Consider the following 25,474-nt stretch of genomic DNA (forward strand, 5'->3'; position numbering starts at 1 on the left):
CCTCAGCTGCAGAATGGGGATGCTTCTGGCACCTACCTGTTGGAGTGAATTGAATGATGCAGATAGTACGATGAAATATGTAGTACAGCTCTTGGCACACAGTAAACAATAAGAAATACTGACCATTTGTTGGCGTTCTCCCATTTTCATTGGCTTGCATTTGTGGAGCCGACTTTTCCGTACTGTAGCTGTCGTCCTCCCCTCCTTTGATTTCAGAGTGTCAGACTCCACTGGGGATGGCTTCCGGACACATTAGAGATTTTCAGATTACAGCTTCAGGACAATATGGTAAATACCATTGTTTTGTCTCGAAGAACTGAGCTGATTATATCTTTTTTATTTCTGTTGCAGAGATTTCAATAACCTATCTATCTCCATGCTTCTCTTAACTCTACTCCATAAGTGTCTCTCAAACCCATTTTCTCTTGTCTGATTCTTCCTTTGACTATGTTAATTCAGGCTACCATCATTTCTCCCCTGGGCAGTGCCGCTGCCTCCTTAAGTGTCCTCCCTGCACTCCCTGGTGCCCCCCTTGAGTCCATTATCTTCAGTGTGGCAGGAAGTTAAGCGTTTCTGTGAGTAGTGCTGGTAAAGCTTGGATAGAGTATATAGATGGCTCTCAAATGTGGTGAGCAAATCATGCCCTACAGGCCAAATCCATCCAGCCCACCGCCTCTTTTTATAAAACCTATAAGCTAGGAGTTATTTTTTTTCTATTTTTAAATGATTGGGAGAAGAAAAATGTCACATGACATGTGAAGATTATATGAAATTCAAACTTCAGTGTCTATAAATGAAATCTCATATTGACACATGTAGCCACCCCCATTCACTTACAGTTGTCTGTGGCTGCTTTTGCTCTACAACAGCAGTTAAGTAGCTGAAACAGAGACATGATCTGCAAACCTGAATCATGTACTGTCTGGCTGTTTACAGAAAAAGGTTTGTCAACCCCAGTTTTAGAGGGAACAAAATGCCTTTTCAAAACGAGGCTTGAGAGTTTTATACCAAAATAGTATTATTTCTTTTCTGGGTAAAAGGGTGGCTTATTTTAACTTTTATTTTTTCTTATGTTCTATTTTCCATGTTCTAACTTTTCTACAAGGAACATATGTTGTGTCATGAAGAAATAATGATAGGATTTTGTAGTACTGGTAATACATTCTAGTGTCACCTAATTAGAGGTCCTAACAATAAACAAAATAAGTTTAGAAAAAAAATACTCCTATGCTTTATACCTTTATCTTCTCCGCAGCTAGGTTTAACCCTTCTCAAGAGAGCAATTTAGGGGTGCCTGGGGGCTCAGTGGGTTACGCGACTCTTGATTTCAGCTCACACCATAGTCTTAGGGTCGTGGGATGGATCGCTGTGTGTAGCAGGCTCCCACCTCATGAGGAAGTCTACTTGTTCCTCTCCCTTTTCCCCCTCCCCTCATTCATGTTTTTTCTCTCTTTCTCTCGAAAATAAATAAATGAAATCTTTTCTTTTAAAAAAAAAAGACAGCAATTTTATTCTTGAGTGTCTAGGACCAACGCAGCTGAATCTAATCTCTCTCCCCTTTCTTGGGCAAAGGACAGTGGGCCCCAAAGCTGGCCAGACTTCATTATTCCGGATCAATCAATGCCTGGAGCACCAAGGATCCCTTTTCCTGGATCAAGGTTAGAAAGTGCATCACATTCAATGGCATCATGTATTCCTCTTGCAAGCTCAAAAACTATACATCTCCTTTATACCAAAGTCACTTTCATCAAACTCCAACTAACTGACAAGGAAGGAACTGAAGAATAGAGTGGCTTCTGATTTGTACAAGAACAGTGAGGAGTGAAGACTCGGGGATAGAATCGAGCATGCTGATGCATTAGTCCAATCTGGTAAACTAACTTGGAGCCAGTGACTGAAACAGTGTCTTGAGGGTTACTCAGTTTCTTCTTAATTAAGTCTTTCCCATTTTCTCACTCTCCCATTCCCTCTAGAGCAGCGCAATCCAATAGAAATGTAATTCGAACCACAAATGCAAACCACATGAGTAATTTTATATTTCCTAGTAGCCACATTTTAAAAGAAACATGTGGAAATCATTTTAATGATATATTTAATGCAACATATCCAAAGATTTTATCAAGTGAACATGTGGTCAGTCAGGGCTCTGAGCCCGTTGAGGGCATGCAGATGGAAGCTCGTGGCTCTCTTCCTTGTGCCATGAGAGCTGAGGGTAGTGTCGAAGTGCCAGCTCAGCCTCTCTGCCTAACCACAAGAGCCGGTTCTCTCTAGAGCCAGAACACGCCTCCCACCCCTGGTGCTTACTGCAGACACGTTTTACCACCTACTTTCCCCACCTCCTCCTCTGTTCATCGTACTCCAGCTTTCCTTCCTCTTCTGAGTTGACTGAGGATATTCCCCTACATATTTTCCTTCTTTGCAAGATCACATCTACTCCTCTGTTTTTTCTTGAGGTGAAAATTATAAATAGGAAAATAAAAATAAATTAAAAAAAGAAAATTATAAATAGGGATCAGGGAAAGATAAGGCGGCCTACCAGTAGGTAGACGGGAAGAGCACATCTGTCAGCGTCACATCAGCTCATCTTATTTTGTTTATTTTATAGGCACTGCAAGTTATAACTCAGTTTGAACTGACTGTTCTTGAATTCCCAAGTATTTTTGTTTGTTCATGAACTTCCCAAACCACATGTTCTTACCTTGTATTTCTGTGGTTTTCACTTTCAACTTTACCTGTATCCCTGGGTAGTGGATGTTGTCATCTATTTGAGTGCCCTGCATCTGTTGTTCCATTTATTTCCTTCCTGTGATAGCATTCTCATTTCCATTTGGGAATTAGATCTCCTTCACTGGATACAACCTGATTCGACTAGTACATAGACTGCCTTTTCCGTGTGTAACCAAAGAACCTGCGTAATACCCCCAAGTTTCCACTTCCTAGATTTGGCCCATTGTTCCAGCTTCTGTCTCCAAAGACTTTCTCAGTCTTCCCGGTTTCACATAATTCACTGATTTGAGTAAATTTTTGTGTCCTTTAGCTAATTCATGATCAGAGTATTGAGGCAGACAGGGCTCTGTGACTGTGTGCTTAAAACAAGTCCAAGCTAGCAAATCTTTACCACACTGTTATTATCATCCTCATTCCAGATAAAAAAGCTGAAGCAAAGAAAAGTAACTTGCCCTAAGTCACACAGCCAATAAGTGATTGAGCCAAAATACAAACCGTAATAGATGGGCTCCAGAGGCCTAATTTTTTTTTATTTTTTTTATTTATGATAGTCACACAGAGAGAGAGAGAGAGAGAGAGAGAGAGGCAGAGACATAGGCAGAGGGAGAAGCAGGCTCCATGCACCGGGAGCCCGACGTGGGATTCAATCCCAGGTCTCCAGGATCGCGCCCCGGGCCAAAGGCAGGCGCCAAACCGCTGCACCAACCCAGGGATCCCCAGAGGCCTAATTTTTAATCATGACACTATACTGTTTCTAGAATGCTCCCTCTAAGTTGATAATCATCTGTAATGTCCTGAGTTCAGTGCCTGACACATACTAAATACTTAGTAAATGTTAGCTTTTATATTTTGGAAAGTGCAGCATCCAGCTGTGAACCAGCTACAAACCCACCTGATTGTATTATCATCCAGTCTGTATCAACACCTCTGCCTCAAGGTGTTTTTTTCCATATGTCCTACTGAATCCCAGGTACACATTTTCTTGATCTAGTGCCTGTAAAAACTAAATTCCCCAGAAAAATAAAGAGTTATGTTGACTTACAAAAAGAAAAAGAAAAAAAAAGAAAAAGAAAGAAAGGAAGGAAGGAAGCAAAGAAAAAAAGAAAGAAAGAAAGAAAGAAAGAAAGAAAGAAAGAAAGAAAAAGAAAAACAAAAGACGTGGTTCTAGGGAGCCAGGAGGCAATCAGAGATGTCAAGCTGCAGTGTTTGTATTTGTGCACTGAATGAGTCATTACTGTTTTGCTTCCTTCTTTGTAGAGAGATGTGTCTTGTCACACTCAGATACATGGCTGGATACCTAGGTGAAAATATTGACTCGGAAATTGCGAAATTTCACCAAGATTCCTATTATAATATAGACGAGGTACAAAAATAAGATAAAATTGATAAGACTGGCACTTTGCCAAACATTTAGCAGTTACAGAATATAGGTGGAAAAGGTGTCTGGCAAGACTTATTAAAATACTAGAAAGTGCAATAGTCAGTGGTCCAGAAAAGACCTCTCATATACTGCATGAAGAAATAGTACAGGTCGGGACGCCTGGGTGGCTCAGTGGTTGGGGGTCTGCCTTTGGCCCAGGACGTGATCCTGAGCCACGGGATCGAGTCCCACATCGGGTTCCCTGCATGGATCCTGCTTCTCCCTCTGCCTGTGTCTCTGCCTCTGTCTGTGTGTGTGTGTGTGTGTGTCTCTCACTAATAAATAAATAAAATCTTAAAAAAAAAAAAAGAAATAGTACAAGTCAATTGAACAAAGGTCACGGTTTTTGCACCTAGTCCTTTCAGGACCACAAAACCGAGGGAGAAATGAAGTGGCTTCAGTTGGGAGGATCATCTCATCTGGGCCGAGATGGTGCTGTAGCTTCTGACGACCTTGCCACTGTGTCCTCTTACCCTGCTGCTTTTTCTCCTGTGCTTATCACTGCTTGATGCTGTCAATAAATAAAACCCTATATGATATGTAGGCTTTTTCTCCAAGTCAGATGTAAGTTCCATAGGGCAGGGCTCTATCCCCAGTGCCTAGAGCAGTGCTGATCACATAACAAATGCTAAAAAAAAAATAGTATTTGAATGAATGGACGGAAGGATGGAACTACCTGAAGGAGACAGTCATTAGGCTCCAGTGTCATTGCCTGTGACAAGTTAACTGTGACTTGCTTGTTAGGACAGTAAGCGATGCCAAAATTGCTGGAGTAGATACTGCCTTGTAATGCTTGCATGGCCATGCTCTCTTCTTTAAGAACCAACCATTCCGGGGATCCCTGGGTGGCTCAGTGGTTTGGCGCTTGCCTTCAGCCCAGGGCGTGATCCTGGGGTCCCGAGATCGAGTCCCACATCGGGCTCCCTGCATGGAGCCTGCTTCTCCCTCAGCCTGTGTCTCTGCCTCTCTCTCTCTGTGTCTCTCATGAATAAAACAAAAACAATCATTCCAGGGGGTTGGGGAAAGTGAAAAAAATAAATCCTTACCACTCTGCCATTATTCACTCATTCATTCCAAAGCATTTGCTATGTATCAGTATTATATCAGATGCCATGTTAAATACTGGGGCAGAAAAAATATAAAAGCTAACATTTACTAAGTATTTAGTACGTGTCAGGCACTGAACTTGACCTTACATGTACTGACCCTTTAAACCTTCTAGTAAACCTTTGGTGGTTTTTTTTTTTTAGACTTTTTCATTTTTTTAAAGATTTTTATTTATTTATTCATGAGAGACAGAGAGAGAGACAGGCAGAGGGAGAAGCAGGCTACACGCAGGGAACCCAATGTGGGACTTGATCCTAGGACTCCAGGATCACGCCCTGGGCCAAAGGCAGACGCTAAACCGCTGAGCCACCCGGGCGTCCCCAAACCTTTGTTATAAACACCACGTTAGGTGACCCAGATTCACTGCCGTGAGGGTCTCAGTGTAACAGGGACAGCAGATGAGCAAAGACAGCTCTCCAATGTGGTGCAGTAAGATGCTCTGATGCGCTCACATACGAAATGAGGCAGAGACAGAGAAAGCCGCACTGAACTTGTCTGGGTGAGTCACGAAAGGCGAACCAGGAGAAATAGCTTCTGAACTGACACTTGAAAGAGGGACAGCGGTTTATCACTGGCAGTGATGTTGGGATGGGCGCTGGGCTGGGGAGAGCGCGGGAAGTGGCTTGGCCGAGGCCGAGGCTGAGGTTGGGCAAGGCACGAGGTTCCGTGGCCCCTTGTGTGCAGCACATTGCTTTGAGCGTCCCCTGGTTTGTGGGGAACTAGGCGGGGAACCTAATAAGCACCTTTGCTTTTTGTTCCCATCACTCATCTCAGCGCCTCACACACACCCAAGGTACTCCTGAGAATACCCGTCTCGATGCAGGTCCTTCTCAAGCCAACAAGTAACCTCAGAAGGTGGTACATTTACATGAAGTGTTGCTTTCATTGGCAGGTGGATCTCTTGGCACCGATGATTATTCACGGCATCATGACCCAGGGGGCCCGCCAGAAGTTCTCCAGCCTCTACGTGTCTCAGTTTATCATCATGTACAGTCTGGATGGCAACAAGTGGCACAGTTACCGAGGGAATTCCACGGGGACCTTAATGGTATGTCATTAGTTCTTCTTTCAAGAGAATGCATGAATCTTTTAAAGAGCTTTTGACAAAGATTTCAAATTCGGGACAGACACTCCTAGCTTCTACGAGCTTAATTCTAAGAAAAGATTTTTCCACTTATGGGCAGTAGGAGTGATTGTGAACATATGGACCAAAGGTAGGAGCATCAAAGATCTCATAGATAACAGACATGAAGAGGTGCTCTGTAGGCAGAGATAGGTGACGAGGACTCCGTGGATGGATGACATTCGTTTGACGTGATGGCAGGGCAATCAGGTCACATGTCCAGCAAACCGTCAATCACAGACTTGAGTTTAGGGGGGCAAATCATGAATGCAGGTTGAAGATTCCCGTCTTCCACATAAAGCGTTGGCTGAGACCTTGGGAAAGGGTCACAAGACCCTAAATTCAACAGGCTTGCAACCTTAGCATCATTGTGTACCCTTCCCTCGTGTTCGTGCCTCCTGCTGAATTGGTCCACACACCCCGCAATCCTCTCCTGTCTCTTCTGTGTCACCGCTACGGCTGTTACTGTTTATTGCCTGAGGCCCGTCAACTCACATTCATCTACTCCGTTACATTCCTAACTAGTTGTCTCCTGTTTCTAGTCTCCTCTCTGATAAAAACTTTTTGGGGAGAATCATCTTATCAGCCCTGTGCCTACAACCTTCCAGTGTCTGCCTCTCTCTTCAGAACAAAGTTAAAAAAATCCTCCAGAGGCTCCAGGCAAAATAACTCATTTTCCCCTTCAGATGCATTGCCCTGCTTCTGGTTCTGTGAGTCTGACTTACCCTCTAGCTTCTGGGAGCACTGGCAGGAGATCAGAGGAAGGAAGCAGAGTCAGATCAAGACATTTATTCTTGGGGCGCCTGGCTGGCTCCGTCGGTAGAGCACGTGACTCTTCATCTCGGGGCTGTGAGTTCAACCCCACATTGGGCATAGAGTTTACTTCAAAAATATACATAAAAAAGATATTTCTTCTCCTGGTGCTCTCCTTGTAGAGGATTGGGCTGTATCTCTCCACCGAAGGTCGCTGCTCCCTTCCGACTGGCCTTCTCTCCCTGGTCCACTTGCTGTCACTGAGTACCAAACCACCCCAAAACCTCATGTCAGAAGGACAACCGTTCTGTTTTGTTCACGGATTCTATGGGGTCAGGACTTTTAGCACAGCAGAAATGGCTGGCTGTGCTCACAATATCTAGGGTCTCAGCTAAGAAGATTTGACAGCTGGGAGCTAGAATCATCTGGAAGCTTCTTCCCTTGCATGGCTGGTAGTTGGTGCTGACTAACCTAGCTAGGATAGCATCTGGGGCTGTGACTGAAGTAACTCCATATGGCCTTCCCCTGACGCCTGAGCTTCTCACACATACACCCAGATTCAAGGGGAAGAGACATAGACCCTGCTTCTCAGTGGGAGCAATGTAAGGAATTTGTGGTCATTTTTGTAAACCACTAAAAGAATCTACTAGATTATCTCCTTTAAGATTCTGCTCCCGCTCCACCTCCCACCAGGCCTAGGTTGGCAATACCCTGCCCTCACCTACCTACCTAGTACCTTTATACGACTTTTCCCTAATCATTATGGTTTGAATGTTCCTTGTTTCGTGGTCAAACTCTGTCTTATACAGTAACTAATGCCAGAAGTAGCCCCAAGAATCAGACCCTCAAAGGAATTCTAGGATTCTGTTGCTAGCATATTCAAGGAATACGGTGTGATTTCCTTGCTTAGGGAGAAGATTGGCTGTTGGGTAATCCATGGTGCATGTTGGTATCACAATTTCTCAGACTATCACCAGTGATACTATGAGATGAGGTACAGATGGTGAGAAGGACATTGGGAGACCCAGTGGACAGCGGCATTTAATCACTGTGGCAAGAACTGTAGCATCACCTGATTGTGGAGTGACCTGTCAACTTTTTAGAGCCCTTCTTTTTATGGAGTTATGGCATACATAGGGGAAAATCCGTTACATGTTCTGAATATACTTGACAAAGATGCAGAATCCGGACACACCCATGGAGCTCTGTGGGCGTCTTCCATACCCTGTGCTTGTGGACACATACTTGGACGTAAGACCAGGTCTAAGTGCTGAGCATATGAATTGCAGACTTGCAGTGACAATTTTTTTAAAGATTTATTTATTTATGATGGACAGAGAGAGAGAGAGAGAGAGAGAGGTAGAGACACAGGCAGGGGGAGAAGCAGGCTCCATGCAGGGAGCCCGATGTGGGACTCGATCACGGGTCTCTAGGATCACGCCCTGGGCCAAAGGCGGCGCTAAACCGCTGAACCACTCGGGCTGCCCTTTTTTTTTTTTTTAAGATTTTAAACAAACACTTTTTATCACACTTACAAGGTTTCTTTCTACTCCTGCTCCATTTAGAATGGCTGCAGAATTGCACCACATGCTTTTTCAGCATCTCTGACGTGATCACTTTCTTTCCTATTGTCACACTGCACTGACGTTCAGTGGTGTGCTGGCAAATGGTACACAACTGGCTCTGGAGCAAAATGGGGGATGACTAGGGGGGAAAGGCCTTGGTTTGTAGCATTTGCTGATTTCCATGATGTTAATATCCCCATCAGACCTGCTTTCAAGCTGCTGCTGTCATGTCGTTGAATGCCGAGTTGGGAACAGATGTGCTCAGTTGGCCCTCACAAGCTGGTACTAGGCCGCTCCAGCACAGCGCTGGGCAATCTCTGGGAAAGCGGTCTCAGCCAGAGTGTCCTGCTCATGGGAAACTTAGCTGGACTCACTTTGCTTACATTTTGTTTAGAATTTTTCTATGTATACTAATCAATAAAATAGGTTTACCTTTTTTAGGAGCTCTATTTACGAGATTTTGGCATGAGACTTGAACTTGAAACTTGAAAATAAAGTACAAAAGCTTCCATCTTTTCCCATTAACTTGTTGATCTAGAATAGCTTAATTAATGTAGTAATCATGTGTTTCAGCAAAGTTAGGTGGAAATGCCACTGAGCTCTGTGCCTTAGTGATAGAAGCTTGGCTCTTTTCCATTTCTTATCTGAATATTCATATCCCATTTTCTATTGCCCGTAGCTAATTGCTGTGAATGTCTACACTAGAGTTCTCTCGCCCTGCCTATGCCCTAGAGCCATACCGCATACACACATATTTCTCTCTGTTTCTCCCTTAACCAGAGTAGGGTGTCTGTCTATTCTATTGGATTTTCTATTTTTTTAATTTTTATTTATTTATTTATGATAGTCACACAGAGAGAGAGAGAGAGAGAGAGAGAGAGAGAGAGAGGCAGAGACACAGGCAGAGGGAGGAGCAGGCTCCATGCACCGGGAGCCTGATGTGGGACTCGATCCCGGGTCTCCAGGATCGTGCCCTGGGCCAAAGGCAGGTGCTAAACCGCTGTGCCATCCAGGGATCCCCTCTATTGGATTTTCAAAGAATCGACTCTTGGTCTTAAAATCAAACATAGATTTTAAGGGTTTTTTTAAGATTTTATTTTTATTTATTTGAAAGAGAGCATGAGGGGATCCCTGGGTGGCTCGGCGGTTTAGCGCCTGCCTTTGGCCCAGGGCGCGATCCTGGAGACCTGGGATCGAGTCCCACATCAGGCTCCTTGCATGGAGCTTGCTTCTCCCTCTGCCTGTGTCTCCACCTCTCTCTGTGTGTTTCTCATGAATAAATAAATAAATTTTCAAAAGAGAGAGAGAGCATGAGTAAGAGGGAGAGGGAGAGATAGAGAATCTAAAGCAGACTCTGTGCTGAGCAGGAACCCGACACAGGGCTCAATCCCACGACCCTGAGATCGTGACCTGAGCCAAAAACAAGAGTCAGATGCTTAACCAACTGAGCCACCCAGGCGCCCCTGGAGTTGTTTTCTAACTCATTAATTTATGTTCAAAACTTTAAAATTTTCTTTTACTTTCTTTCGGTTTTGTCTTTCCTAAAACATGGAGTTGAATGACTAGTTCATTTATTTTCAGTCTTTCTCATTCAGTATGATAAAAGAGTTAACTACTCTCATGAAGGTCATTCATTTAATAAACAGTTACTGAGTAACTGCTATGTTCTAGATTCTAGTACAGAGATGGGGAAGCTAGAGCCCATCCTTGAATTTGGACTACCACTTGCTTTTGTACGGACTGTGACTTAAGAATGGTTTTTACAGGTTTAAAGTTGCAAAAACAAACATTATGCAACGAAGATCATTTGTGGCCTGAAAAGACTAAAATATTGCCATCTGGTCCTTTACAGAAAGTTTGCAGACTGCTGGTCTGGCCTAAAGGCAGTAGAGATGCCTAGGCAGTGCCATGAAGCAGGACTCTTCATCCCCACGGCTTGCCTAATGTGCAGATTTCAATCTTAGTCATCGTCCCCCAGTGTAGTGATTCTCAGATGTTTTTATATCTTTGTTTTGCTCACAGACAAAATCTTGTTCATCAGAGATATTTCTTATCATGGATGTCCCACATAAAGAGGGAGAGGGGAACCTTTAAGGACCACAGCTACACTGCCACCATTCTCAATAGTGTAGAATAATGTAAATGTTAACTTTTTTATTTTTTTAAGATTTATTTATTCACGAAAGACACAGAGAGAGAGGCACAGACAGAGGCAGAGGGAGAAGCAGGCTCCATGCAGGGAGCCCGACATGGGACTCCATCCTGGGGCCCCAGGATCACGCCCTGGACTAAAGGCGGCGCTAAACCGCTGAGCCACCTGGGCTGCCCTAACTTTTTTATTTTTTAAAAGATTTTACTTATTTATCCATGAGAGACACAGAGAGGCAGAGACACAGGCAGAGGGAGGAGCAGGCTTCATGCAGTGAGCCCGATGCGGGACTCGATCCCAGGACCCCAGGATCATGACCTGAGCCAAAGGCAGATGCTCAGCCACTGAGCCACCCAGGTGCCCCTGTATATGTTAACTTTGATATATCAATGAACATTTCAGTGATGTGGCTTTTTCTCTCTGGTTTTCAAGTTAAAAAGAAGAGTATTTTTAATGTCCTTTAAAAATATTTATTTTTGGTTGTGTTAGAAATCAGTGTTATTTTGACATAAAGTTGATAATTACCAAGGGATTTGTCAAAGCCTATGAAAATTGCAGAAATCTAGCCTTAGCCCAGCTATCTATGCTTTGAAGTTTCTGAGGGAGAGCTATAAAGGAGCCAATGACAAATGGAAAACAACTTTCATGTTTTCTAAAATTATACTTGTATACCCAACACCAGGCTCTCTGGCAAACCCTCCCCTCTACATCCTCAATGCAAGGAGTTAGACCAGAGGTCCAAGGGTGCTTTTCCTTAAGCCCAAACCCAAATACTGCCACCAGTCACATATCAAAACTCCTATACATTGTTGTTGTAGTGATGTGATTTGAAGTGAGGTTTGGGAGCCAATGGCGAAGAATTCTTGAGACTTTTTCAGTGCAAAAAATGCTGTTTTAATTACAGCACAGGGACAGGACCCATGGGCAGAAAGACCTGCACTGGGGTTGCGAGGAGTGGCTGATTATGTAAGATTTTCCATCCTATGGAGGGGAGGGTGATGTTAAGGTCCCAGGAAATTGAGTATAGGGTTCGGGAGGTCTGGCTATTGATGATTGCTTTTTTTCCTTGTAAATCATTAAGACAGTTGCAAACTGATGGAAGATTCATGTCGTGCATGACTGTGATCTCTGTCAGTTAAGCATTTGTTTTTCCCCTTCCTTTGCTCTTGGGCAGCCAGGAGTGCCTGCACAACATCACACCTTTCCCACCTGGTGGGTGGGGTGGGAGGGGGGCAGTTGTTGCGGAGTATTAGCGTGTGCTTTACCCTCAGCTTGCCTTTTGCTCCCTCATCAATAAGACTACTGGCCAGACTGAGGGGGGCACTTGACGGGATGAGCACTGGGTGTTACTCTAGATGTTGGCAAATTGAACACCAATAAAAAATAAATGTATAAAAAAAAAAAAGACTACTGGCCAGGCCTGTAGCCCGGGTTGAGAGTATACCAAGAAAAGTAAAACTGCAAAGGACCATGCACCCTAACCACTTTTTTAAAAAATGTTTTTCAAAAATTCCAGTATAATTAATGTAGTGTTACATTAGTTTCAGGTGTACAACATGGTGACTCAACACCTCTATACATTACCCAGGGCTCATGATGATTACGTGCACTCTTAATCCCCATCATGTATTTCACCCATCCCCACACCTACACCCCATCTGGTGACCATCAGTTTCTGGTCTATATTTAGGAGTCTGGTTTTTTGGTCTCTTTTTTTTCTTTCATCTTTTGTTTCTTAAATTCCACAGGAGTGAAATCATACAGTATTTGTCTTTCTCTGACTTATTTCACATAACATTATACATTCTAGATCCATCCATGTTGCAAATGGCAAGATTGAATTCTTTTTCAGGGCTCAAAAATACTCCATTTTGGATCTGTGTGTGTGTGTGTGTGTGTGTGTGTGTGTGTCTTGATCCTTTCATCTATGGACACTTGGATTGCTTCCATATATTGACTGTTGTAAATAATGCTGCTGTAAACATAGGGGTGTGTATCTTTCTTCGAATTAGTGTTCTCATTTTCGTTGGGTAAATACCCAGTTGGGGAATTACATGATCATATGGTGGTTCTATTTTTAATTTTTAAAGGAACCTCCATACTATTTTCCACAGTGGCCGCAACAGCTGGCATTCACACCAATAGTGCATGAAGGCTCCTTTTTCTCCACATCCTCACCAACACCTGTGCTTTCCTGTGGTTTTTTTTTTTTTTTCCTGTGGTTTTGATTTTAGCCATTCTGACAGATGTGATATCTCATTGTGGTTTTCACTTGCATTTCCCTGATGATTAGTGATGTTGAGCATCTTTTCATGTGTCTGATACCCTAACACTGTTGCAATAAGTTAGACTAGGCTTTTAGGGCTCCGAAAGACCCTTCCAGGCAGCCACGTGAGTGCGCAGGACTGGTGGCGGAGTCTGTCAGATGGGCCTCTTTTGTATTTTCTTACCTACTGACTGCTTCCCCGTTGCTGAAATGGCGGCATGAGGACTACCCTAACCGTCCCACCCATTTACAGGCGCTTAACTCACGGTGACCACCGCCTACACATCCCCCAACACACACACACACTAAAGGCAAAACAGAACTGCCGAACCGCGTCCTTAAACCTCACCCCACCAGATCGGTTCCGTACACAGCCTCAGGCTAAGGGGTGCATTTTCTGAAAGCAGAAGGACTGAGAGGGAGATTACATTCTGGAGAGTTCTCACTGGCCCTCCCAAACCCCTAAAGACAAGTGGAATGTAAAAACACGCGGCTAGTAACGTTTGCACGCGACATTTGGACCAAAAAGCCTTGAAAATGTAGGATTCTGAAACAGGATGCTGTCCTCTTGGGCAAGAAAGGCGCGGTCTCGCAGGCCGAGGACCACGCAATAGGACAGAAGCACGCTGATTCAACACATCTGAGTTACCTACCAGTGGCGGGAAGGCGCCCAGGACAAGTAAGTCCCAGCGTGGCCCAGGCCCACGTCTGAGAATGGAACCTAGGCCCACAACCCTGAGTTCCAAGGCACGCCAGACACCTCGACAGTCGAACGTGGGCCCCTGCTTTGCGCGGGACACATTCGCCTTGGCGCCGAGGAAGGCCCACGCGGCCAAGGTTGTCTGTGGATTGACTGTGCGGCACAGCCCGAGCAGCAGGCGCACGGACCGCTGCGAGTGAACGACCACACTGCGGCCCGAAGCACAGCCACCCGCTCTTCCCCTTGCTGCCTCCCGACAGGTGGAGCAGCTATTCCGCGTTACGGAGGAAGGCGAACCGCAGGCGAGAGGCATCAGAACGGCTTTATTGTGGATTTAGGGCAGCAGCCCCGAGGGCCCGTGCCATCTAGTGCTCCCCAGGGGTACGCGTGGGGCGTGGGCAACAAAGGAGAACCTGGGTGAGCACCTGGAGAGACACCGGCCTGCGCTAAAGCAGATCCCCGACGAACAAAAAACGGAACCGAGAGGCGTGTGCAACATCCAACCGTCCGACTTGCAACAGAGGTGTACGGGAGGGTGGGGGTGGGGGTGGGGGCCCGCAGGGGAGTTGGGTGCAAGAAGAGGCCAGGGGTAAAGGGGCCGCTCGGTGTCCCGTGGCCCGTCTTGGGGAAGAGAGCCAAGTCCTCCAGGCTGACCCCGTGATGCTGGGGTGGTTGCCGCGCCAGGGACGGCACGAAGCCTGTGGGATGCGGGAGGCTGCAGTCCAGCAGCGTCCGGTGGAGGCGGGCGGGCGAAGAGCAAGACAGGTGCGAGTGCCGGGCCCCTGCCCGTCGGTCCGGCCCGCGGTCCAACGGCGGGGCAGCAGCAGGCCACGGGGCCAGAGGCGGAAAGCGGCTTCGGGGCTGGCGCGCGCGAGTGGTCAGACGCCCTGCCCCGACGGGGACACGGCTTCCTGCAGAACGAGGTGCAGCAGGTGGTTCTGCTCCGCACTGAGCAGCGGCCACATGTCCACCTGCAGCGACTTGACGGCCTCCGTGTCCTTCTCGTGGGTGGCCATGACCAGGGACTGGAGCAGCAGGAACAGCTCGTCGGGAAGCTGGCCGGCGCCGTCGGGCCCGTGGCCGTCGAAGGCCTCCCAGGAGTACTTCTCCAGCGTGTGGGCGTGCTCGGGCAGCAGCTTGGCGGGCGGCGGCTGCAGCAGGAGCAGCAGCAGCACGCGGGACACCTCGCAGCGGACCAGCACGTCCGAGAAGGCGCCCAGCGTGGCGGGCGCGGGCGTGGGCGCGGGCGCGGCAGGCAGCAGGGCGGCGGGCAGGGCCGGGGCGGCGGCGGGGCCCAGCGGGGCGGAGGCCGAGGCCGACGAGGACGAGGCCGACGAGGACGAGGACGAGGCCGAGGCCGACGAGGTCGACGCCGCCGCCGGCGGGGCCAGGGGCAGCGGCGGGGCGGGCGGCGGCGGGGCCGGGGGCGGCTGCCGCAGCGGGTGGCTGCCGTGCTCCCGCGCCAGGCGCTGCATGCGCGTGAAGACGGCCAGGGCGCCGCTGTAGTCGCGCGCCAGCAGCTGGCAGGAGGCGGCGTCGCCCAGCGCCTGCAGCGCGGCCAGGGGCAGCTGCGGCAGGTGCAGCTGCGCGGCGCGCAGGAAGTGGCCGGCGGCGGCGGCCGGCTGGCCCAGGTCGCGCAGGGCGGCGGCCAGCTCGAGGCACAGGCCGGCGGCGGCGGCCGGCTGGCCCAGCTCCAGGTGCAGGCGCACGGCGGCGCCCAGCGCGCTGGCGGCGGCCTGCAGCGGCTCCCCGTAGGCCGCGGGGCAGGCGAGGCGCTGGCGGGCGTCGCGCTCCTGCCGCAGGAAGAGGCGCGCGGCCTCGGTCAGCGCCAGCGCCTCCCCGGGCCCGTGGAACAGCGCCTGCTGGCAGCGCGCCACGGCCAGCTGGCACCACGCGGCGTACGGCAGGCACTCCTGCGCGCGCAGCTCCCGGCCCAGCTGCGCGAACTGCTCGCCCGCCTCCGCCACGTTCGGCTTCCGCAGGAACCGCTTACGCAGCTTGCTCGACACCTGCCGGTAGCGGGCCAGGAAGTCCCCGGCCTCGGGCCCCGGGCCCGCGCCGCCGCCGCCGCCGCCGCCGCCGCCGCCCGGGCCGCCGCCGCCGCCGCCGCCCAGGCCGCCCGCCGCCGCCGCCGCCATCTTGCCCGCACGCGCGCACGCCCGACGTGCCCGCGTCCCCCGGCCCCCGCCCCCTGCGGGCCCCGCCCCCCTGCGGACCCCGCGCATGCGTGCGCCGCCCCCCGCCGTCCCGCCGGACGGAACCGAGCGCGCGGGCCGGCGCGGGGCCTGGGCGGCCGCGGCCCTTCCGAGGCGACCCCGACCCCGGGTCGGCCCGCGCCCCCCGGCCCCTCCCGGCCCCTGCCGGCCCCCGAGCTAACGTCGCGGCGCCGGCCCGCCTGGCCCCGAGGCCGCTTGGCCGGAGTCAGGATGGTCCCCGACCCCCAGCCTTCCGTCAAAGCCCTGTCCCCTCGAGTCCGCGCCGGCACCTGTGTCCCCCAACAGTCCGCGCCGGCAGCTGTGTCCCCCTCCATCCCGCAGCCAGCTTGTTACTGCACCGGCGTTCACCCCATCACCACGCCGCAGGCATGGTCCTGAGCTCCAGCCCCACACACACCATCGTCCACGGGACTGGCCCGTGCGGTGGGGGGGGGTCTTCTATGCCCCAGCGTCACTCCCAGCCCAGCCACCCCCTGTCCTGACCCCGAGCAGTCCCCGTCCCCGCACCCCAGCCGGACCCCACCACCACCCCTGCACCCCAGCCGGACCCCGCCACAGACCCCGTCCCTGCACCCCAACAATGCTCCAGACCGCATGACCGAACCCCGCACCACACCCACGAACCCGCGCCCCACGCCACACCCCAAATCCTCCATCACCCCCATCGTGCACCGCCGAGGGCACCCCAACCCCCCGTCATCCCCGAGCCCCGCACCCCCACCCCAACCTCGCCCACAACCCCAAACCCCAACCTCCCCCCCGCCCCCCCGCCCTCCCCCCGAGGCGCGTCCCGCACCCAGTGAGCGAGGCGCACACGTCTGGTTGTCTCTGCGCCTTTTATTGCGGGGACGCGGGGGTCACCGAGCCCCCCCGGCGGCTCCCCGGGCGGCGGCGGGCATCAGGGGCCGGGGGCGGCTAGTACCGGGCCGGGGCCACCTGGGACACGGTGGTCATCGTGAACAAGCCGCTGAGCAGCTCGTGGTTGTGCAGCGCCCGGTCCACGAGCTCCGGGGTGATGTACGCGGTGCGCCTGTGCCGGGCCTCGTCGCCCGCCAGCCCCAGCACGGTGGCCGTCAGGAACTGGATGACGGCCGCCAGGAAGATGGGGGCGGACGCGCCCAGGCGCTTGGCGTAGCGGCCGGCCCGCAGGAGGCGCTCCATCTGGCACACGGAGAAGGCCAGCCCCGCGCGGGCGCTGCGCGAGCGGCACGACCTCGGGCGGCCGGCCCGCCCTCCACGGCTCCCCCTGAGCCGCGCGCGGGGCCTCGGCGGCGCTCGGCGCGGGGCCTCGGGCTGCGGCCCGGCTGCGGCCCGGCTGGGGACGCTCGGGCGTCGGGCCGCGGAGCCACGGGCCTCGGGCTGCGGAGACCCCGGGCTGCGGACGCTCGGGCGTCGGGCCGCGGAGCCACGGGCCTCGGGCTGCGGAGACCCCGGGCTGCGGACGCTCGGGCGTCGGGCCGCGGAGCCACGGGCCTCGGGCTGCGGAGACCCCGGGCTGCGGACGCTCGGGCGTCGGGCCGCGGAGCCACGGGCCTCGGGCTGCGGAGACCCCGGGCTGCGGACGGTCGGGCGTCGGGCCGCGGGGACATGGGGCTTGGGCTGCAGAGACATCGGGCTGCGGACAGAGAGACACCGGCCTCGGGCTGCGGAGAGACGGGGCAAGGGCTGCAGACAGACGGGCCTCAGGCTGCAGAGAGACCGACCTCGGGCTGCAGAGAGACCGAACTCGGGCTGCAGAGTGTCCGACCTCGGGCTGCAGAGACCGACCTCGGGCTGCGGAGAGACGGGCCTCAGGCTGCAGAGAGTCCGACCTCGGGCTGCAGAGACCGACCTCAGGCTGCGGAGAGACGGGCCTCGCGCTGCAGAGAGACCGACCTCGGGCTGTAGAGAGACTGACCTCGGGCTGCAGAGAGTCCGACCTCGGGCTGCAGAGACCGACCTCGGGCTACAGAGAGTCCGACCTCGGGCTGCAGAGACCGACCTCGGGCTGCAGAGAGTCCGACCTCGGGCTGCAGAGAGACCGACCTCGGGCTGCAGAGAGTCCGACCTCGGGCTGCAGAGAGTCCGACCTCGGGCTGCAGAGAGACGGGCCTCGGGCTGCGCTGCTGAAACAGCGTCGGGGCGCAGAGAGGAGCGCCGGGGTGCACCGCCGTGCGGCGCGCTGAGCCGGCTGCACCCGAGCCCTCAGCAGCGGGCGAGGAGGCCCCCCCCCCCCGCTCCGTATCCGAGGGACACACCCCCTCCCCGCCCCGCTGCGCACGCGGTGACACGCAGGCCTGATGAGGTCACCGCGTCCCCATTGGCCCGGCCCGGCCCTCGCCCGCCAGAAAAGCCGCTGGCGGGAAGTCGCTGGCTCTGCGCCGCGCGGACGGCATGGGGCGCCACCGACGAGCGTGCAGGAGCTCGCGCGCCCCCACGTGCACCCCCGACATGTCGGCCCTCTCGGCTGCACACGCGGCAGCGCCCCGCACAGACGGCCCGGCCGCCGCGCGCTCACTGCCCCCTGCACCCCGTCCTGCCCCCGGGGACCGCTCCTCGGCCTCCTGTCCCTGCCGCTCGGCGTCCGCTAGGCACCTGCTGCAGGGGCCACCCTGGGACCAGTAGGTGGCCGTGTGCGCCGGCCGCGTTCCCTCGGCACCGTGTTCTCAGGAGGGCTGTTCTCTGAGGGAGCGGGAACCGGGGTCCCTCCCCCCGAGAGAGCAGGAATCGGGCCCCTCCCCCTGAGGGAGCAGGAATCGGGGTCCCTCCTCCCGAGGGAGCAGGAATCGGGGCACCCCCCCCCAGGGAGCAGGAATAACGGCCTCTTCCCCCCCCCCAGGGAGCAGGAATCGGGGCCCCCCAGGGAGCAGGAATCGGGGCCCCTCCCCTCGAGGGAGCAGGAATCCGGGACCCCCAAGGGAGCGGGAATTGGGGTCCCTCCGCCCGAGGGAGCAAAAGACGGCCCTCGGGCTGCAGAAAGACGGACCTCGGGCTGCGGAGAGACCAACCTCGGGCTGTGGAGAGACCAACCTCGGGCTGCGCTTCCGAAAGACGGCGTCGGGGCGCAGAGAGGAGCGCCGGGGTGCACCGCCGTGCGGCGCGCTGGGCCGGCTGCTCCCGAGCTCTGAGCAGCGGGCGAGGAGGCCCCGCTCCGTATAAAAGCGACACCCCCTCCCCTCCCCGCTGCGCACGCGGTGACACGCAGGCCTGATGAGGTCACCGCGTCCTCATTGGCCCGGCCCTCGCCCGCCAGAAAAGGCGGGAAGTCGCTGGCTCTGCGCCGCGCGGACGGCATGGGGCGCCACCCACGAGCGTGCAGGAGCTCGCGCGCCCCCACGTGCACCCCCGACATGTCGGCCCTCTCGGCTGCACACGCGGCAGCGCCCCGCGCAGACGGCCCGGCCGCCGCGCGCTCACTGCCCCCTGCACCCCGTCCTGCCCCCGGGGACCGCTCCTCGGCCTCCTGTCCCTGCCGCTCGGCGTCCGCTAGGCACCTGCTGCAGGGGCCACCCTGGGACCAGTAGGTGGCCGTGTGCGCCGGCCGCGTTCCCTCGGCACCGTGTTCTCAGGAGGGCTGTTCTCCGAGGGAGCGGGAACCCGGGTCCCCCCCCAAGGGAGCAGGAATTGGGGTCCCTCCCCCCGAGCGATCGGGAATCGGGGTCCCTCCACCAAGGGACAGGAGTCGGGGTCCCTCCCCCCGAGGGATCAGGAATCGGGGTCCCTCCACCAAGGGATCAGGAATTGGGGTCCCTCCACCAAGGGACAGGAGTCAGGGTCCCTCCGCCAAGGGACAGGAGTCGGGGTCCCTCCGCCAAGGGACAGGAGTCGGGGTCCGTCCCCCCGAGGGAGCAGGAATAGGCCCCCCGAGGCAGCGGGGATCGCCCTGCACGTCCATCGAGGGGCACTCGCCCCCACTGCGCGCCCCCCCTGGCGGCGAGGGGCACCTGCGGGCGGACGTGCGCGGCGGCGGCGGCGAAGGTCGCGCGGGGCCCCTCCGGGCGCGGGATGGGGGGCCCGTCGGCAGGGCGACACCCGCTGTCTGGGCAGCGCGCTGACCCGGCCCCCTGCTCCCGCCTCGCCGCGCCGCCCCACTGGCCCTGGCCCGCGCCTGCTCCTCCCGGTGCGGCCTCGCGAGCCCCCGCGCCGGCTGGGCCGCGGCACCTGGCACCTGGGGGTCACTGTCCCCCGTGTGTAGGGAGGGGCAGGGCGGGGCCCGAGGGACAGGGAGCTCGGGCAGGTGCAGCCCGCTGACCCGGGCCCCCGTGGAGCCTGCGGGCTCCCCCCGCGCCCCCAGGGCTGCCGACCCGAGCCCGGGCTGCAGGCGGCCGCCCAGCTGATCCCCCCCCCCCCCCCCCCGGGCTGGGCCTGTCGCGCCCCCGGGTCCCGAGCGCCGCCCCGCGGTGCCAGCAGCGGCGGGTCGGCGCGGCGGGAGCGCTGCAGGTGCGCCGGGACCGGGCGGGGCCCTCCCTCTGGGAGCCCCTCCAGGCGGCCCCTGCACTCGGGCTGCGCAGGGCGGGGCGTGGGAGCTTCCCGGAGGGGGTGCGGCCTGTCTGTCGCCTGGGCGCGACTCGGCGATGGGACACGTTCAGGTCCTGACACCGGGGGGGGGGGGGGGGGGGGGAGCGGGGGGGCTTCCCGCGTATTCGGGGCCTCCCGAGTGACTTTCAGCAATGTTCCGTGACTTTCCGTGCACACGCCCTGCACGTCCTCCGCTACGTGTATTCCTAGGGATGTAATTGCACGTGATCCCGATTTGAATAAAATTATTCAATCAGTTAGTTAACTGATCAATTAATCAGTTTCGTTTGAGGTTCGTCGCCGCTGCCGCGTGGAAAACCCCCTAATTTCTGCACGTTGGTCTCATATCCTGAAGTTTGTTGAATTCACTAACTCTGCCGGTGTTTCGTGAATTCTTTAGGACTTTTTCTGTGTAAGGTTATGTCATCTGAGAACACAGATGGTTTTCCTTCTTCCTTTCCAATTTAAATACCCTTTATTTCTTTCTCTTGCATCATTGCTCTAGCCAGGATTTCCATTACAATGTCGGTTAGAGGCAGGGAAAGCGCGGATTCTTGTTCCTGATTAGGGGAAAAGCTTTCAGTCCTCCACCAGTGAGTATGACCTTAGCTATGGGTATTTCATAAATGCCCTTTATTATGTTTGGTGATTCCCCTTCTATTCCTAGTTTGCTGAGTGTTTTTTGTCAGGAAAAGGTGGATTTTAGTCAATGCTTTTTCTGCATGAATCAAGACAGTCATGTGGGTTTTTCCCCCTTTATTTTATTAACGTAGAGTTATTTTCTTAAGTTGAAGCATCTTTGTATTCCTGGGACAGTTCCTTTTTGGACATGAAATGTCACTTTTATAATGTACTGCTGGATTCCGTCTGCTAAAATCATTTGAGGATTTCTGCACCTATATTCTTTTTTTAAGATTTTTTAGGTATTATTTGAGAGACCATGAATGATCAGGGGGCGGAGGGAGAGGATGAAGCAGACTCCCCACTGAGCAGGGAGCCTGACGCGGGCCTCGATCTCCCGACCCGGGATCATGACCTGAGCTGAAAGCAGACGCTTCACCGACTGAGCCACCAGGCACCCGGGCAAAACAATTTCTTACAACATTCTGCACGATACTGTAATGCTGATGTGTCATCATATAACACACTTACACTGATTCCTATTCTAGTGTATTCAAGCATACACAAAGCCTAGGTGCCTTGTAAGAGATCATTTTAAACTTTCCGTAGCCTGTACGCCATGGTTTAAACCGAGGCCTTCTGAGTAGGTGTTCCTTTTTTATTTAAAGATTTTATTTATTTATTCATGAGAGACACAGAGAGAGAGAGAGAGAGGCAGAGACCCAGGCAGAGGGAGAAGCAGGCTCCATGCAGGGAGCCCGACGCGAGGCTCGATCCCGGGTCTCCAGGTTCACGCCCTGGGCCGAAGGCAGGTGCCAAGCCACTGAGCCCCCCAGGGATCCCCTGACTAGGTGTTCCTATCACATTTCTCAAACTGTGTTCCCTTTCCTTTGAAGATGCCGTGTACTTTCTCTGCACCCTAGACTGCTCAAGGTCCGAACCCCCACATGTTGGATGTTAACACGTGTCTTACAAATCCATACACAAGGAATCATTAATTAAAGCCTCACAGTTCATGCACATGTGCACACACACACACACACACACACACAGAGACCACAGTCTTGGAAGATTATCCTGAGGCCAGGGTGGTCGGGTGGTGCCTGCCAGCACCCTCTCAGATGTGGAACAGGGCCCGACATACAGGACTTCTAGCTACGACGGTTGTATGTGAGCGCTGCGTGCTGTCGAGAGAAGCACAAAGCAAAATTAGAGGGAAGATGCAATGGGGAGCAATTGCTTTGTACCCTGTCTGCACCTGGCATGTACCTGTGCTAATCCCTCCCCACAGGTCTTCTTTGGCAACGTGGATTCATCTGGGATCAAACACAATATTTTTAACCCTCCGATTATTGCACAGTACATCCGTTTGCACCCAACCCATTACAGCATCCGCAGCACTCTTCGCATGGAGCTCTTGGGCTGTGACTTCAACAGTAAGTGCCCAGTCATCACGTGCCCTTCCGTGTCCCAGCCCCGGGTGGGATGAATGACTGTCCTAGTCTTCTCGAGGGCAGGGCGATGTCCCAGGACACAGAACCACGAATGCTAAGAGCAGCGCAGTCCCGAGCAAACGCAGGCCTTGGTCATTGTAACCATGGGATTCCCTAGGGGCAGCCACCTCCTCCGGCACTCTTAAGGTCAAAGTGCCCCCGAACTGAGAAGAGCTGACCAGAAGGCGCGGGGCAGCAGTAACAGCATGGGTGCGGGGGTTAATGCCTGGGAGATGGTGCGGTGGGGATAGTGGGGGGGGGGGTGTCGGCGGCCGCAGGCCAGTGCAACCGAGGCTGCCTCTTGTCCTTATGATTGCGCCCACCTTTAATCTCTCTGAGGTTGCAGCATGCCGCTGGGGATGGAGAGTAAAGCAATATCAGATGCTCAGATCACTGCCTCGTCCTACCTAAGCAGTATGCTTGCCACTTGGTCTCCTTCCCAAGCCCGGCTGCACCTGCAGGGCAGGACTAATGCCTGGAGACCTCAGGTAAGAGGCCTCACACTCGCCACTTAACCGACGCAGAGCAGGGAGGATGGGTTGGGAAAGTCCTCGACTGCTCCTTTAGAGGCCTTTCTGCCACCTGGGTGTTCCCCGAGACGTGTCAAGGGTGGTCGCGTCTCGGGGGAAGAATCCGCACAGACATTTAGTGGATGTGCCAGGTGATCGCACACAACATTTTTAGGGGGGAAACGATCCCTGAGTGAGCCTCCAAGAAGCAGGATCTCTGTGTGCAATCCTGGCGAATGCCTGTGAAGAAATTGTCGGAGCTCAAGTCCAGTGTTACGGAGAAGTATCTAGAAGTAGCCCTCTTTGCAAGTTTCTCAGTGCCTCAATGGAAAGCGTCACACTCCTCTACCGTTCATTGGGCAGGTTTTTTCCTGAGAGCCACTGAATTAGTGATTTTCTTTTTTTTTAACGATTTTATTTTTTTTATTTATTCGTGAGAGACAGAGAGAGAGAGAGAAGCAGAGACCCAGGCAGAGGGAGAAGCAGGCTCCACTCAGGGAGCCCGATGTGGGACTCGATCCTGGGACTCCAGGATCAGGCCCCGGCCAAAGGCGACGCTAAATCACTGGGCCACCGGGGCTGCCCTGAATTAGTGATTTTCTCTTTTTTTTTTTGAATTAGTGATTTTCAATCCCTGGATAGCTCTTGGGGATGAACGCAGTCAGTGGACTCTGCTCCTCCAAGGGGCTTACTTTAAGCGAAACAGATTGTGTGACTCATTGCCAAGCTTCTCATACTCTAGCCCATCTATATATGGCTCGTATATTCATTTAGCAGACATTTCCTGGGCACCCGTTAAATGGCAGACCCTGAGGCTGTAGGAACGAATCTTGAAAAATTGCTTACAGTCTACTAAGGAGAGACCACGAAAATGCAGAGTGGTCCCTGCTATGACGTGGTAAAGAAGAGGGGATGTGGGGGTGTCTAGGAGCAAACGGTACTGTTCCCCAGGATACTAGTCTAACTGACTTTCCTAGGCAAATAACCCAAAAGAGTGGCTGCAAGTGGACTTCCGGAAGACCATGAAAGTCACGGGAATAACCACCCAGGGGGTGAAATCTCTCCTCATCAGCATGTATGTGAAGGAGTTCCTCATCTCCAGTAGTCAAGATGGCCATAACTGGACTCTGTTTCTTCAGAATGGCAAAGTCAAGGTATGCTGGTCTCACGGGAAAGGCACAAAACCTCTCCTAGGGCTTGGCATTTAGAAACCTAATCACTTCATTATGTGATCAAACTTTCAAGGTAAATATTTATTGAGGATCTACAGTAATAGAATACCAGGGAAGACATCTGGGAGGTCACAGAGACTCCAGGCAAGGACATACAATCCCAGGAAGGAGCAGAGTAGAGCCAAAAGTCGATTATCCTCAGGCATGTTGCTGTCATCCAGGATGATGGCAAGAACCAGGGGGGGTGAAGACGAATGAGAGTTTTTTGCCAAATGTGTAAAGATGTCCGTATCCGCATCAGCTACTTAGAGTCCTTGGCGTCGTCGACCTTTAACACGTGGGACCCAGACAGTCTTCCTTCTTGATGTGGGTTTGCTGCATAAGTCAACAAATTGTGCTAATTAGAGGACCTGACAAAAGTCCTGCTATCCCACGAGTAATGAGAGAATGAATATTCATCTCTATGGTCTCTTTTCTTTTTCACCAAGAATTTTTTTTAATGTTTTTATTTTTATTTTTTTACTTTTTTTAAATTTATTTTTTATTGGTGTTCAATTTGCCAACATGCAGCATAACACCCAGTGCTCATCCCATCTAGTGCCCCTTACCAGTCCCTCCGGTAGAGTCTTCGGCTATTTGCTCCTCTGATCGCTAAGAAGCTCCGCCCAGACTAAGAAACTTTCAGGTCCCTAAAAGCAGCATGTTCTTTCTCATACGAGGCTTTTTGTTTGTTTTTTATTTTTTTAATCTTTATTTTTTTTAAGATTTTATTTATTTATTCATGATAGAGAGAGAGAGGCAGAGACACAGGCAGAGGGAGGAGCAGGCTCCATGCAGGGAGCCCGACCCGGAACTTGATCCCGGGTCTCCAGGACCGTGCCCTGGACCAAAGGCAGACGCCAAACCGCTGAGCCACCCAGGGATCCCTGTTTTTTTTTTATTTTTATTTATTTATTTATGTATTTTATTTTATTTTTTTACATACTACCAGGCTTTTCTACATACTGTTTATTCTACCTAGAACTGTTTTTTTTTCTAGGTCTCTCCCACTGCCCCCTTTTTTGACCCCTTTTACTTGGCTCATTCTTTGAGTCGCAGATACACATCATCTCCTCCAGGAAGAATTCCCGGATCCCCCAGTGCTGGACTAGACTTC

At 53.1% G+C, this 25,474-nt stretch overlaps 3 protein-coding genes across 4 annotated transcripts in view; 1 reads left to right on the top strand and 2 right to left on the bottom strand.

Moving 5' to 3' along the window:
• The window catches only part of F8 (coagulation factor VIII), a 148,528-nt gene that overhangs the window by 113,369 nt on the left and 9,685 nt on the right, over positions 1-25,474 (top strand). Inside the window, exons 20-25 of one of the 2 annotated variants that reach the window (XM_077888608.1) lie at positions 217-288; positions 1,573-1,658; positions 6,147-6,302; positions 22,436-22,580; positions 22,977-23,125; positions 24,124-24,300. In XM_077888608.1, the coding sequence (XP_077744734.1) occupies positions 217-288; positions 1,573-1,658; positions 6,147-6,302; positions 22,436-22,580; positions 22,977-23,125; positions 24,124-24,300 (785 nt within the window). Of the gene's footprint in view, positions 1-216; positions 289-1,572; positions 1,659-6,146; positions 6,303-8,040; positions 8,599-22,435; positions 22,581-22,976; positions 23,126-24,123; positions 24,301-25,474 lie in introns of those variants that run through there. The other variant, XM_077888609.1, reaches the window with a different exon arrangement.
• Positions 14,115-15,948, bottom strand: F8A1 (coagulation factor VIII associated 1). The gene has a single exon (XM_077888553.1). The coding sequence runs from the start codon at positions 15,946-15,948 to the stop codon at positions 14,689-14,691; it is 1,260 nt and encodes a 419-aa protein (XP_077744679.1). The 3' UTR covers positions 14,115-14,688.
• On the bottom strand, positions 16,849-19,222 carry LOC144308039 (uncharacterized). Its single transcript, XM_077888183.1, has 3 exons — positions 19,036-19,222; positions 17,794-17,885; positions 16,849-17,669 (listed from the first exon to the last, which is right to left on the bottom strand). Exon 3 carries the CDS (start codon positions 17,635-17,637, stop codon positions 16,942-16,944), a length of 696 nt encoding a protein of 231 aa, XP_077744309.1. The 5' UTR covers positions 17,638-17,669; positions 17,794-17,885; positions 19,036-19,222; the 3' UTR covers positions 16,849-16,941.

Source organism: Canis aureus, chromosome X (genome assembly GCF_053574225.1).
Source record: "Canis aureus isolate CA01 chromosome X, VMU_Caureus_v.1.0, whole genome shotgun sequence".
NCBI lineage: Eukaryota > Metazoa > Chordata > Mammalia > Carnivora > Canidae > Canis > Canis aureus.